This window comes from Pavona decussata, unplaced genomic scaffold, assembly GCF_977016875.1.
Source record: "Pavona decussata unplaced genomic scaffold, jaPavDecu1.1 SCAFFOLD_106, whole genome shotgun sequence".
Lineage (NCBI taxonomy): Eukaryota > Metazoa > Cnidaria > Anthozoa > Scleractinia > Agariciidae > Pavona > Pavona decussata.
The window spans coordinates 62,501-77,500 of NW_028145520.1; the positions used below are offsets into that span (position 1 = coordinate 62,501).

The 15,000-nt window shown below is 42.1% G+C and overlaps 1 protein-coding gene across 1 annotated transcript in view; it reads left to right on the forward strand.

Moving 5' to 3' along the window:
- The window catches only part of LOC146471050 (uncharacterized), a 2,141-nt gene extending 1,246 nt beyond the window's left edge, over positions 1-895 (forward strand). The window contains exon 2 of the mRNA XM_085121115.1: positions 321-895. Within this exon, the coding sequence (XP_084977241.1) occupies positions 321-833 (513 nt within the window). The 3' untranslated portion in view covers positions 834-895. The remainder of the gene's footprint in view (positions 1-320) is intronic.
- Positions 896-15,000: the final 14,105 nt, after the last annotated feature.

Sequence of the window (15,000 nt, forward strand, 5' to 3'; positions counted from 1 at the left end):
TCAAAACATACTTCAGCAGAGAACTAGTTATTATCTAAGTGCGATCTTTGTCGATTATTCTCACTCTTCATTTTTTAATTGTCTTAATTTGCCATTTCTGAGTGCTTGTTTGCCACATTGTTCTACTTGAATTGTTTATTTTCGTATTGTTCTGTTAATTGTTATATTTGCACTCCGACTTTGTCGGAACAAAGGATTCCCTGCCGCTTTACCGGGTCTTATCACAATGCTTGTACTCATTTACGAATGTTTTGTATCGCCGCTAAGCGGTATGAAATTACACTTCGCAATACATCTGTCTATTTCACTTTCTCATTCAGGCTTTGCAAGAAAGAATTAAATTTTTGGAAAATGCCCAAGGGACCTCCATTCAGGCTTTAAAGAATCGCATTACCCATTATGGTAGTCGCCGCCTGGAGGACTTCGACAAATACGAGGCCTTGCGCCTCGCGGAGGAGCTCGTCTCCGTAGCGAAGACAACTGGTGATGATAAGGCCGCCAGCTTTGACATCATAGCGGCCACCCTAAGAGAGAAAATACACGTGCCGAAAGAGCAGTTTAAAGCTTACTTTTTGGCTCTTCTCGCGGACAAGGAATTTACAAGAATCTTTGACACAATCTCCAAGGTCGACAAGTCGTTTAGACGTCCCTCGCCTTACTCGCGTCCTCAGGCCAGAGGCAGTCAGAGGTTCTCGTCACACCCTCGAGTGACCTGCTACAGATGTGGTACGCCCGGACACAAGTCTACGCAATGTTTTAAGCGGTCTCCGACGACCCGCTATTTTTCTTCAGGCGGTCCAGGTCACAACCAGCCTCGACCGACATCTCAGTAGCAGAATCTGCCCGATCCTCATTTTGTATGCGTTTTAGTACTATTAAAGTCAAATGAACACTATTGCATCACAATGTTTGTTTATTCATATACATTATACCCACCCCCCCAGGGTTTTATTAACATATTATTACTTACATATTTTACGACTCGCTACGCTGTTCATAGATGTGGGAACCAATTATCTCTTTTCGATCGCACCCTTCCCCCCTCGGGTGGCATTCTCAAAGGGAAGCTCACTTTCCCTCTCGGATTACCGGGGCTGAGTTTGCCATTCCTTGGGCCCTAATTTATTTCCAAGTTCTTTTTTATTTTCCTTTTAGCTGTCAGACCCTTGCTTTCACGATTGGGAAAAGCATCCCGGTTTCAAGCCTAACACAGTTGGTATGAATAAGTTACAGTGGATAAACATCGATGGTTCTGTTGTTGATGAGGCCCAAGGGATGGCAAACAATTCCCACATCTCTGATGAGGATATCGCCCTCGTGTTACAGGGAAATTCATTAGCGGATATGTCTCGCCTTGTTTTCCGCGATCCGGATCACTTCCTAGCAGGGGAACTCCATCGCCATGCACCACAATGGAATGCTTTATTAAATGATATGAACGATGAGCGCTTCTCTGAAGTCCGTGATTGGATTACTAACGGTGTAGACGTAACGAAGTTCTTTAGACCGTTTAAGGGTAGTTACAAGGGAAGGAATTACGAGTGTGGTAGTCCACCGCCTTGCGCTTTCCCCAACCACCTGTCGTGCAAACCTTTTGCCTCGTTTATTTCTGATACGCTCCTGGACCGTTTGCGTTCCGGTGCTATTTCTTTGTGGGGCAAAGTCGGAGAATGCACCCCACCCCACCTTATTATGCCCCTCACTGTCGAGCCTAGCAAGCCGCGTCTCTGCAACGACGATAGATTTCTTAATCTGTGGATCGAAGACCGTCCGTTTGCCTTGGATAGCGTCCAACACTTGCCTAAGTATGTCAATAAAGGATTTTACCAAACAGTGTGCGACGACAAGTCAGGATATGACCGCATCAAACTTCACCCCAGCAGTCGAACTTACTTTGGCTTCCAGTGGGGAGGTTGGTATTTTGTGAGTGAATGTATTCCTTTTGGCTGGAAATCCTCGGCCTATATATATCATACGACTGGTCTAGTTGCGTCACACAGACTTCGTTCATGGAACATTCCCTCTTCATTGTATATTGACGACCGCCATAATGGCCAACTGTCATTTCCAGGTGGCATTTTACCAGCCGCCTATCAAGCCCTCGCCTCAAGGGATGAAGTGAATTTTGCTCTGGCCGTCGCGGGTATTTTTCTCACGTGCTACATCTTAATTTCCCTCGGCTACTTTATCGGTCTGGCGAAGTCTCACCTTACCCCGAAAAAACAGGTGCCATACCTTGGTTTCGGTATCGATTCTGAACTACAGGCGTTTACCTTGTTACCCCATAAAAAAGAAAAGCTTCTTCGTCTCATCAAAGAAACGTTGGCTCACGATAACCTCGACCTACTAACCTTGCAAAGGCTCAGCGGTAAATGCGTGTCCATGAGCTTGGCAGTTCCGGGCGCAAGGCTTTATGTTAATGAAATAAACCTAGCTGTGTCTCGCGCCACGCGTTCTGCTCGACCTGTAAAGATGTCTGCCGCTCTAAAGAATGAAATTGAGCACTGGCTATTCCTTGAGACCTGGGACGGTTTTCTTCCCTGGCGGTCTGAGAAACACACACATGTCAGGCTGTTCTCCGACTCATCTCGCTTCGCTTGGGGAGGTGCACTGAGTCCGGGTGCCATTGAGGCGAACGTTTATGATTACTGGGACGCCTCAACAATACAAGCCGATATCGCCACTAAGGAGACCTTAGCGCTCAATAATGTCCTTGAATCATTCGCTGATACCATCAAAAACTCGTGGGTCGACGCCTTCGTCGACAGCATGGCTCTAGTCCGTTCATGGAATCGACAGGGCTCTCGTTCTCAATCGCTTTCTAGCGCCTTGAAGAAATTATTCAACACAATGACGAAACTCAACATCGATTTGCACCTTACTTTTGTGCCTAGTTCTCAGAACCAAGCCGACTTCCCCTCGCGACGCCTTAGCCTACAGGATGCCAAATTGTGCCCATCCCTATGGACAGTAGTACAAGAGTGGTATGGCGGCGAAAATGGGCACTCTGTCGATCTAATGGCACGCCCTTCAAACGCCCAATCCGACTTGTCAGGTGCCAAGTTACCTTTCTTCTCTGAAAACCCTCTGCCGGGATCCCTGGGAGTGAACGTGTTCGCGCAATCGCCCGATCTGTACGATCCGTTTGTATTCAAGAACCCATACGCCTTTCCCCCGATCTGCCTAATACCTCATGTTATCAAGTATATGAGAAGCCTGCAATTATCCTACACTATCGTAGTACCAGACGTATGCCCAAGGCATTTTTGGTGGCCCTTGTTAACGTCTACATGTTCTTCCCGATACCTGCTGGCCGTTGCCGGAACCGTTGGAGCGCTCCTCACTCCCTCTAAACACGGGTTTTCAAACAATTGGCCTATCCCATGGGATCTCTGGGTGTTCCGCATCGGATAAGCAAGTAGTAGCTCTTGGTTAGCGCACGAGCCAAACAAAGAACACTTAGCTATCTTTAAATTTGCCAATTCTCCCATTAATTTAGCTCCATCCATTACTTCAGTGAAATCAATGTTGTCAATAAATCATTGTTTTCCAGTATACATCTGTTGACAGTTGTTTTATAGCTTCATTTATACATTTATGTCAAAACAAATCTAAAGGATAAAGAAGGAACTGTTTGTTTTACTTTCATATCCTTTAGGACTTACCTCCAGCCGTTCGAGCGTTTGTACCAGCCGTGTCATGTCCTTCGTGCAGCCACCCCAACGACAAGCTGTTCTTTTTCTGCCAAATGTGCGGCTACAGGAGGAAAACAGTCTCCCCAAGTGTCCCGAGCCCTACACTCTCAGTCGACCTTCAAGCGATAGATAACCGTTTGGAACTCCTAAATAATGCCTCCCTTCAATCGTCATACTCAAAACAGAAGTGCTCACTTCGTACGGAGTTTGAAACTTTCTTGGCGTCCCTTCCGAATAGTAAAACCATCCTTTCGGCAAGCCCCACTGATATCTCTCGGTTCTTGGTCTGGAAAGACCGACATGGCAAAACCATAGTACATAGTAATGGGTGTCCCGATTCCCACCTTCAAAACGCAGCTAAGTGTAAATGTCCTAAACGCCTGGCATTCAAGACAATCGACTCCTACATTGGAAAACTGCGAGCCATTTTTAAGGAAACCGGGCGCTGTGGAGAGTGGAACTCCCTACTAGGTCTGGGTAACCCCGCCGCTTCACTCGAAGTGCAAAAATATCTTAAGGCGTTAACTGAGGAACAATTACGAGCCCGCATCACGCCAAAGCAAGCAGTTCCCCTATTTTTGTCCAAATTGTTGCTTCTGGCCCGTTTTTTAAATCGGAAAATTGCGGAGCGTTCGGTTAGTCCTTCTGGTCTGTTTGTATTGACGCGGGACCAAGCGTTTTTCAAAACGTTATTCTTTAGCGGTGATCGTGGTTCAGATCTTGGCATGGTGAAAACAGAAGAGATCCTGCGTTTCCCCCAGGACAATGGGCTGTTGTTCAACCACGTATGGGGAAAAACCCTGAGGGATGGCGTCTCTAACGTCTTCGGGATTCGGAGACACCCTAACCCTGAGTTGTGTCCAGTTAAAGCTATTGAGACATATGTAGCCGTGGCTTCCGAGTTGCGCGTTTCTGTGACAAATGGTTACTTGTTTCGACCAACTAATCCCCAAGGTCATATTGTGAACAAACCATTTTCAAGTTCTTCAGCAGAAGCTCGTTTAAAGCTGTATTTGAAAGAAGCTAAGATCGATGAGGGAGAAACGCTACACAGCTTCCGTTCGGGCTCAGCCATAACGTTAGCGTTATCTGGCTCCCAGTTGGCGGACATAATGTCTCATGTAGGATGGAATAACAAAGAAACTGCTCTCTACTACATGAAACTAGCGGAGGTGCTTCGTTTGGATAGTCCCTCTCATTTGCTATCCGCGGACTCTTCCGCGACAGCCGCCCTAACAGAGAACTACATGGAGCTTAACCGTCTAAAAAACTTTATATCCGCTTTTCCGCACGTTTAATTCTTAACCTTGTTGCATCTCGTTTAAAACACTTTACGAATTTTTAGGATGGGGCACCTTGAGTTTGGGATTCTGAGAACGGGGTTTCCTTATGGTCCAGTGGTTTGGGACTTTAGGACACTCTGTAACATAGAGACTGTCGGTGCCCAATCTCAACATAGCGTGAGAGAGAGAACGTTGAGAATAAAGTACTATTCTCAGCGGTCTCACCTCTCACGTATAAAAGGAGATGAGACAAAGTGAACAATGCCATTCTGTCGATCAAGCGAAGTGTTGTAGTATAAAATGCAGCACACGGTATCCCTTGCCCTGATGTTCTCTCTTTCACCAGCCATCAAGTTTCGTCCTGCGTTTGATTTTCCCTACCCAAACCCTCCCCTTTCCTCTTCAGAACATTCATCAACAGGACGAGACTGTCGGTGCCCAATCTCAACATAGCGTGAGAGAGAGAACGTTGAGAATAAAGTACTTCTTGGACCACAGCTGCATTTTGTTTAATATTTAATATTTCTTGTTTAATATGGACTCCTGGCATTTGCCAAATTTAAACGTCCAGATTGCATCTCAGAGTACTTAAATTTTCAAAATTTTCCGGGGGGGCATGCCCCCGAACCCCCCTAAAAAGTCGCGACTTCGTCGCTCCAAATGGGCGCTCTCGCGCCCATATTGCCAATGTTATGAATTATGCCACGCCAGGGCTTACAAACAAAAAAAAGCCTAGGAACGCCCCTGTTGACCAAGAGTAATATGTCTCTACAAAAGAATGTTACAAGATTATTGACACGCGTTTCGTGCTAATTTTTCCTTGCTGCTGTGTCACAGATAGAGCAGCTTTTAGTCAAGATGATTTTGAGGCTGTCAGGTAGAGAAAAAAACTATATTGGTGGTATCAAAAAACAAATTTAAAGTGTTCCAATCACTCTAAAACAGGCACAGGTATTCTAACAAGTTAGAGCAAAACCATACCAAATATGAATTACTGACAACACTCAATTAAGAAATGCACTAAATCACTTCATTGACATTTACTATGGGTTTTGGTAATACGAATTACTTTTACTAGGGTAGTTACGTGTAATACTTTGTTGAAATTACAGAGCAGAGACCAGAAGCATTTTCCAAGTTGATGAAATCACAATATGAACAGCTGTTCTAGCATTATGAATGTTTTCATGAAATTCATTCATCATTCTGTTACAAGTTGAAATTTTCAGGGTAGTCATTAGTTTATTTTATCGTTGCAAAGTAATATGTAAGTCAAACGCTGTTGAGATCAAAATAAGCTTTCAAATACAAGTAGGCATTTGCAGCCTCGGCAGGTTCTATCTCATTGGTGTCTGGGATATGCCTTCACATTCCGTGCTGAAATTTGGCTCTAACTGAATAATCAACTGTAGTATCTAAGAGATTTGGTAAGTTTGCAACTTTGATGAGTTGTTGCTCTGTAATTGGGAAACCACATTTTTCACCACCATACTGATCTAAAGAATAATAAATGTGCTCTGATATTCCTGTGGGTAGCTCTTTATCCTTCTGTTTGCGGACTCGATCGTGTTCCACATAGAAACTCTGAATACATCAAGTTCTTCCTAGCAGGGCTCTAAATAAAAAAAATTAAATAAATAAAATAAAAGATGGCGGCGAACAAGGGTGATGCAAAAGGCGCTCAACCAAGACGTGCGTTCAAGGAGGTTCTATCGACCCCAGGTAGAAATCACTCTAGTCCTGCAAAAAAGCAAGCTAGGCAGGCAGTCGAAGAAGGGGAAAATGGTTCATCAAATGCCTCCACTGCCCTAAAATCAGAGATAATGGATGCATTAAATGCAGCCCATGACTCGAAACTGGACCAGCTGGCAACAAAAATCGAGGCTATGGTGACTAGCAAAATCGAAGAGCTTGAAAAAAAGTTTCAAAATGTAGAGAATGAGGTAAAGCAGCTAAAGGATGATGTGGCCAACAGCATTAATCACGTGGAAAGTGTCTTGAAACACGAAATTGATTTAACTTGGGAATATGCCATACTAAACGTTCACTACTCGCGAAAAAACAATCTGCGGGTTCATGGCCTTGTAGAGGATGAGAGAGAGAATGTGGAGGAAACATTTATTTAATTCGTCCAGGATAATCTCCAAGAGGATATCTCAGCTGACGAAATTGAGATAATCCACAGGGTTGGATCAAGGAAAAGGAGCGGAGACGAGTAGGGGTCACGACGTGACAACAAACCAAGACCTGCCATTGTTAAACTTCAATCCCACAAAACCAAAATGAAGATCATCCTAAGAACGAAAGATGTTAAAGGCCAAAGGCTTGGTGAATGTCGAAGACATGGGTGACGATATTGCCAAAAGACTAAAGGAGCTGAAAAGCAAGAGATCTACAGAAAGCTCATGGTTCTCGAACGGGAAAATCAAGTATAAGGAGCGGGACGATCCACGGGTCAAGGAAATTCGAAGTTGGCGTGACCTTACAAACGTTGAATAATGATATTTATAGCAAGGTATTTAGTGTCTTCGATAAATAAGGTGGCTCATAAGGGACACATCGATTTTTTTCGTCGCAACTTATAACTTGTGATCACAACTTACTAACTCGCGATCGCAACTTACTAACTTGCGATCGCAACTTAATAACTTGCGATCGTAGCATAATAACTTGCGATTGCAACGATCCTGTCTAAAATTACACACGAGTTTCCACGAGTGACCACGAATGACCACGAGTGAGAATAACATGAAAAAATTATACCGGCGTCATAATGACGTCATTTTATCAAACAGCCACTATTTAACCGTAATAACTGCGAGGATCTTTCTTCTATTTGATCTTTCATCCGCAGTTCAAATTATATGTTTCGTATATTTACATTCATTTATTCATCTTTCATGGGTATATTACGAACTCACAATATGACTAGTTCCCAGTTGGCTTGACAGCTCAGTTGGTAGAGCACTGCACCGGCATCGCAGAGGTCATGGGTTAGAATCCCGTTCAAGGCTGAATTTTTTTCAGGCTTTCTTTTCGCAACTGCGTAAGTTGCGTAGTTAAACTGCGAAGATTTTTCTTCTATTTGAAATTTCTTCTAAATAGCACGTACCATTTCCGGATTGATTATTTTTCAAGACTGGCTGGTCTGGCCAGCCAGTTCTCGCAAAACTGTTTTCCCAGAACTCTTTAAGGAGATCCTCTTTAAAACCGTTGATAAATTTGCTGGAAGTGCCGCCTCTTTTATCCTACATCTTATAAGGTCCAAGTAAGCAACTCATATAGGAGAGAGAGAAGCAATTGATTTAAAACTCACTGAAATCGCGCTAAATCGCTCCAAAAAACACATAGGAGAAAGGACAACAGACAAGGGAGTTCAGGCAGGGAGATTTTTATTGAAAATTCGCTGGTATTTTTAAATTGAAGTGGGAATCGTTTTTTCCCATACAAATCCTTATAATTTCGCCGTTACGCAATGCTCGCCGTAACGCTCAAATTACAACACTCACGCAAAGGTCACGGCCTATATCCCTTATAGAGCTTGGGTTACCTGTGCTAAATTATGGGAGGCTCATAGTGAGCCACAGTCTTAGACAAATCTCGGTAAAGCAAAACACGAGTCACGTGCTTTCCTCTGTCTTCTTGTTAATTGGGAAGAAAGGCAACATTCCCTTGTCTCCTTTCCCTCCCCTGCAACAACAAATGGAATGCTGCTCTGCATTCCTTTGGAAGGTGCCAAATTACAAACATCGACTAACGACGGTCAATGCTGAAAGGCAATTTTCATAAAATTAAACCGAACCTTGGCCTTAAAACCTTGAAGAAATGTTAACAAAGCGTTCAACTCATTTAGCTTATCCCGGTATTTCAGCATACCTTATTATTATGATATAGATCTCGATGGAGTACCAGAATTTCTACCGTTTCTAAAATTTGACCTTTCACCACCCTTACGGAACATATCATACCGTAAAATCAGCCAATCGTCATAATCCTTCTCTTCATCTTCCATCGAGATCTATATAATAAACGGATAGTGTTGATAGTATCTCCCACTGGTTCGCTTCGCAAACGACCGGCCATGTAATATCCTCTGTATATCATACAGAAAACGGTAAACCTGACAAAAACGGCAACTGTGGCACTTCAGTGATTGAAAAATCCTTTATTTCGTATGAAATGGAGCCTAGGGCCGGGTCGCACTACAGCTAAAACCAAAATTTTGCTCGGACCAAAATTTCCAAAAATGTGAAACCGCGAACGGAAGTGCCAAAAATTGGAAAAAAATTGGGGTCGCATTTTTAAAAATCAGTCGATCGATCGGATTTCAACTTCCCCGCGTACGCTACAGTAAACATGAACCCAAATCAGGCCTGTTGCGTCGCTATTGCGGTGTTGCTTCTTCAAATCATAAACATACAGCAGCAGCAAATGTTCGCTTTGTTCATCCTATATCAGAGGTGGATGAGTGAGTACAGGGCAGTCTCAAACATCGCTTGTCTTAGAAGACAACGACGTTTGCGAAGAATGCGTGTCGGTCCTTACACGTGAACTATTCCCCGAATAGCAGAGTCCTGGTTCGATATACATTACAACGACCCAACAATATATGTTGTATATTCATGGGAAAGCCAGCCGCCGAATAATAGAAAGGGAAACGTCCGTCCATTTTGGAATGGCGCGAAGAGTGTATAAAATGCCCGCCAAATCCCAGAGTTCATGAACCGGTCAAAACGATTAGTGTTGACATCTGCGGAGGCGGCTTCTTTTGTTTTTGCAATTTTTTTCAAAATCTGCCTGCCCCACCCATACACTACGGCGTCTTTGAAGTTTTGACCGGATTTCTAAATTTTTTCAAATTTGTAAAACACCGGTCGCATAAGGAATAGTGGTGCGATGACAGATAAGTACGCTTAAGTAAACAAAAATGTGATCAAAATTTCCCTAGTGCGACCCGGGCCCTATTCGTGGTTTCTATCGAACTTGACTGACTGAGCTTTCTTCCAGAACATTCTTCCGTGATGTGTGCATCAAACAAAACTCGTTTTACAAGTAATGAATATGGTAAACTAGTTCCACATACATACAGAGCTTCATCTGTGTTTCTTGGCAGTTGTAAGTTGTTTTCTTCCATAATGAGTTCTGCTAAACTTCCAAACAAAAAAGAACAACCAAGAGGATGTTGTCGGGCACCACAGAGATTTTCTGCAACATCTAAATCACTTTCATCAGCGGCAATCTTGTAATGTGCGTATAGTGTTTGATTCTTCTGGGAGGAAAAACAAAACGTCGGGTCTTCCGGCCGGCGTCTCTCTATTCGATGGCCTTATTCTGTGCAAATTCTAGTGTTGTGCCACTCTATGCAATTCCTCTTGAATTAAGCTCGTGAAGCAAAACCTTCAGCACTTAACGTGGATGACATTGCTATTGCCATATATACTGCCCTAAGGCTGTTAAATCTTTGAAAAAACTTATCCACCAGTGTGTGTTACTTTTTCTGAGGAAGGCCCACCAAGCCAGATTTACCATACAAAAAGCTCTTTTCTCCAGCTAAGCTGTCTTGACAGTTTCGTCTAAGAAATTGCTCAGGGACTGCAGCGATGTGTATGTTTTCAGTCCCACAGTCACCTCGTACTACCCGAGGACCGCCACCTAACTGCCGCACGCTTGCAATCGGGGAAGTATTGTACCGTTACCATTGGGTCATTGTATGAGGGGCCTACCTCCAGCCACAAGATGCAACGACTGTAGCCGTCAATAGCACAGTGAATGCAAAACCCATACGGTAGTAGACGCTGATGAATTTGTCAATAGCAAATGCAACTTCCACTCCTCTGCAACTCTTGGTCTACTGCATTTACTACCCTTTCAATTCTAGACTGATTCCTTCTTCGTCGAAGCTCTCGAGATCTAAGAATCCTTTTTCGCTGACGTAGACTTAAGCGAACGCCGTGACATAACAGCAGAAACGACATGATCTCGAGGCGGAAATACTGTTCGATCAAATAATTTCGTTCATGGTTGCCATCTATATTCCTTACGGTTGGCAGATAATCTGGAAGAGCCCAGCCATCTGAAAATTTCAGTAAAACGAAGAGAGGGGTCAAAAAGAAACGCTCACGGATATAGTTACCAACCATCTTTTCCCACTGATCAAGAGTCAACACGCATGTCCACGCATGTCCATTTAACCAAACATGTTCGAAAGTTAGTAAGTTGCGATCGCAAGCGCAAGTTGTTAAGATGCGATCGCAAGTTAGTAAAGGCTGGTTTCCATATGATCGCAAACGATCCTAGATCACAGATCGCAAACAATCGCAAAAAAGGCTGTTTCCATATAATCGCCACAATCGCAGAGCCGACCGTAGCCATACGTTTTAGTCAGCGGAAATGTCAAATATACACGCGCGTGTAAGCTGAAAAGCAAACAACATCGCGAACGTGGTAATGCGGAAATTTTGCTGCAAGCAAATTTACTTCTTCTGTTTGTCATGAATTGAGTCGTCGTCAGCTCCAAAACCGTCGAAATCATCGGTTTTGGATTCGATAACGACCGTATGCACTGTTCTTATGTTGCAAAATTTGGCCTCCGCCTCCCCGACCGATAAATTAAACTTCTGCCCGATTTTGTCCCAGCAGTTGGTCTTTTTGTTCTTGGCTTTAAAATCTTTGCTGCTGCGATGGTGAACACATTCATAACGTGCAACTTCCTCCAAAAATTCCTCGAAATGACAACGAAATGAGTGTTGCTACCTAGACCGTTCCTACAATCGAACACACGAGCGTTGAATTTTGGGAGAGAACCCGAAATATTATGGGATGCGTTTCGATCGCGGATCGCAAAGCTTTGGTTTCCATATGATCGCACAATCGCAATTAATCGCAGATGATCGCAGGAGATAGAGCATGGTTCTATCTTCTGCGATCGTCTGCAATCGCGATCGCAGGATCGCAGACGATCGCAGAAGTAGTTTCCATATGATCGCAGACGATCGCAGACCTTTTTGCGATCTGCGATCCGCGATCATATGGAAACCAGCCTTAAGTTGCGATCTCAAGTTAATAAGTTGCAATCGCAAGTTATTAAGTTGCGACGAAAAAAATCGATGTGTCCCTTATGAGCCACCGTTACAAATACTTGTAGTCAAAATCATTCACTGCCATTTTCTCAGCTACATAACGATGAATTTCGAAATATCTATGAGCAATCCCAAATGAATGACGATGCAATTGCAAAATTAAAAAATCTTACTTTCAATCGATTTTCGATATTGAAACAGTAACGAAAAGACATACTTTTAAGTGTTAAAACACTAAATTTTGATTTGGACCCTGACCAGAATTATTACAATCAAATTATAACTCATGTTGAAGCTTGTGATTACCATGATGAAGATAGCTTTAAATGCATGACAAAGGATTCTTAAGACCATGAATTTTCTGTTTTACATTTAAACATCCGCAGCATACTTAATACGTTTGAGGATTTTAAAGCATACCTGAATTACTTAGAATATGAATTCTCAGTAATCGGGTTATCTGAAACCTGGCTCAATCACAACAATATGAATGATTTTCCATTGCCATGCTACCGTAGTATTGGTGAGGTTAGGACAGACAAACATGGAGGTAGTGTTGGCTTACATGTAAATCGTTCATATCAGTTCAGAGAGCGAGTTGATCTACCTGTTAACATTGATGACATAATAGAATCCCAGCTTATAGAGCTAACAACTAAATCAAAAAACGTCTTAGTCGGAATAATATATAGGCCACCAAACAGCAAACTAGACCAATGAGTGTCTTGCAGAACTACTTCAAAAACTAAACTTACAGAATAACAAATCCTATTTGATGGGAGATTTTAATCTTGATCTATTAAAAATTAATGAAAATTAGTACACAAAGAACTTTATAAATCAAATGTTCTCATCAACATTTTACCCACTAATATCAAAGCCCACAAGAATAACCAAATCTAATGCAAATCTAATTGATAACATATTTGTGAACAATCTTGATGAGTACCATAAATGTGGTATCCTCCTTACAGACCTTTCTGATCATCTGCCTGTGTTTCAAATAACATCCTCTTTAGAAAAAGTAAATTATAAACATTGTGATACTAAATATGGACTGATCAATAAACCAACAGTAGACCAACAGTAGTAAACTTTATGACAAAAAGATATTTATACAACAAAGAGTTTAATGAGCATAAGGGCAACCTAAGATACTCATGGAAACTAATAAAAAAATTACTAAACAAAAACAAATTTAAAATGTTACTACCATATAACTTGAAAAAAATGAATCACTGAGCACTGATCCAGTTGAAATAAGCAATAAATTTAATGAATACTTCATTAATGTTGGACCGAAGCTAGCTAACAAAATTCATGAAAACAATGTAAAATTCACAAAATTCATAAGAGGGAGGTCTGTAAACTCTATCTTTTTAGAAGCAGTCACAGAAAAAGAAGTAGAAAATGAAATTGGCACTTTAAATGGTAAAACGTCTTGTGCACATGATCAAATACCACCCAAACTTGTGAAGGAAATCTCCAAACATATTGTAGAACAACATACATTTATAATCAGTCACTTCTCCCCTAAAAATACAACTTGTTACTCAAGTGTATAAGGCAAGAAGTAAGGAGGAAATTTCAAATTATAGACCAATTTCTGTCCTCCCATGTTTAAGTAAAATTCTAGAAAAAATTTATGTACAAAAGTGTACTTAAGTATTTGGACAAACACAACATGTTACTTCATAATCAATATGGTTTTCGCAAAAAACATTCCAACTTAGCCACTATAGAGCTTACAACTAAGATATTACAGTCAATAATAACAATGAATACACAATTGGAATATTTTTAGATCTTGCAAAGGCATTCGACACAGTGAACCATGAAATATTGCTTGGAAAGCTTGAACATTATGGAATAAGAGGAATTGTCCTTGAGTGGTTCAGAAATTACCTATCAAACTGTTACTGCTGGGCTTCGTGTTTCCCAGCTGGGTTCCCTGCGCAGACATTTAGTTTCGGGCATGCGCATAGGTGGCCTTTAATGTTTACCACGAGGGCCACCGAGTTTTTACCTCAATTTTAAGTTCACTAAGGTTTATTAGTTTTCACGGTTTGTACGGCAGTTAAGTTGACTCTTATGAAGGTCCATCGGTGTAACTGGAATTGCGAGTTTGTCTCACGGTGCCTCGTGTCGAAATAAACGTTGAAATTTACGGCTGGTTTACATTCGCATCTACAGTAAAAACTCGACCTCAAGCATGGTTTGTCGATGGATGTGTGGTTTACAAGGATAAATACGGTTTACTTGGTTTTTCTATTGCAACTTTCACGGATAATTACGGGCATGGAAAACGAAAACATGGAATCTACAATGGCTTATGGTGAAGAAGGAATTTTCAAAGGTTATCGTTCGCGTTCGCCTTCAATTGACACGGCTTCGTTTCGCGCCATTTCACCGCTTAACACTTCACCGACGGATGCGGCATCAGAAATACGGCCTCATGATTCAGTTAAGGTTCAAGGTTCACTGAATATGGAGGAGAAATCGACGGAGAATGGTGCCGCGGAGTTAGAATCGGGCGCAAGGAAGAAAATTACAATGGATAAAGGTAAACAGCACGAGATACAAAGGTTAAAAGAGCGTAGAACTGTGGCTCTTCGCCACGTGACTAGGCAGATAAACAAAATGAAGCCTCTTCTTGTTGATCTTAACAATTTTGAGTTTGTGTCATCTGAAACGGAAGGTTTAAACAATTTACTTGTCAAGCTACAAGTTGCTCAGGATAATTTCCTCGAAGTGTTAGAGAATGAATCAGATATTGCCAGTGCTAATTCATGGTATGAAGTTCATGATGGAGATGTGTTTAAGTTTAAACTGTCTGTCTGTGAATATTTGTCTAAGGCGAAAGAGCTTCAGTCTGCTGAATTAAATTCTGCTGCTTCTAACAAGTCTCATCGCTCTAGAAAGTCTAATCACTCTGGATGTTCT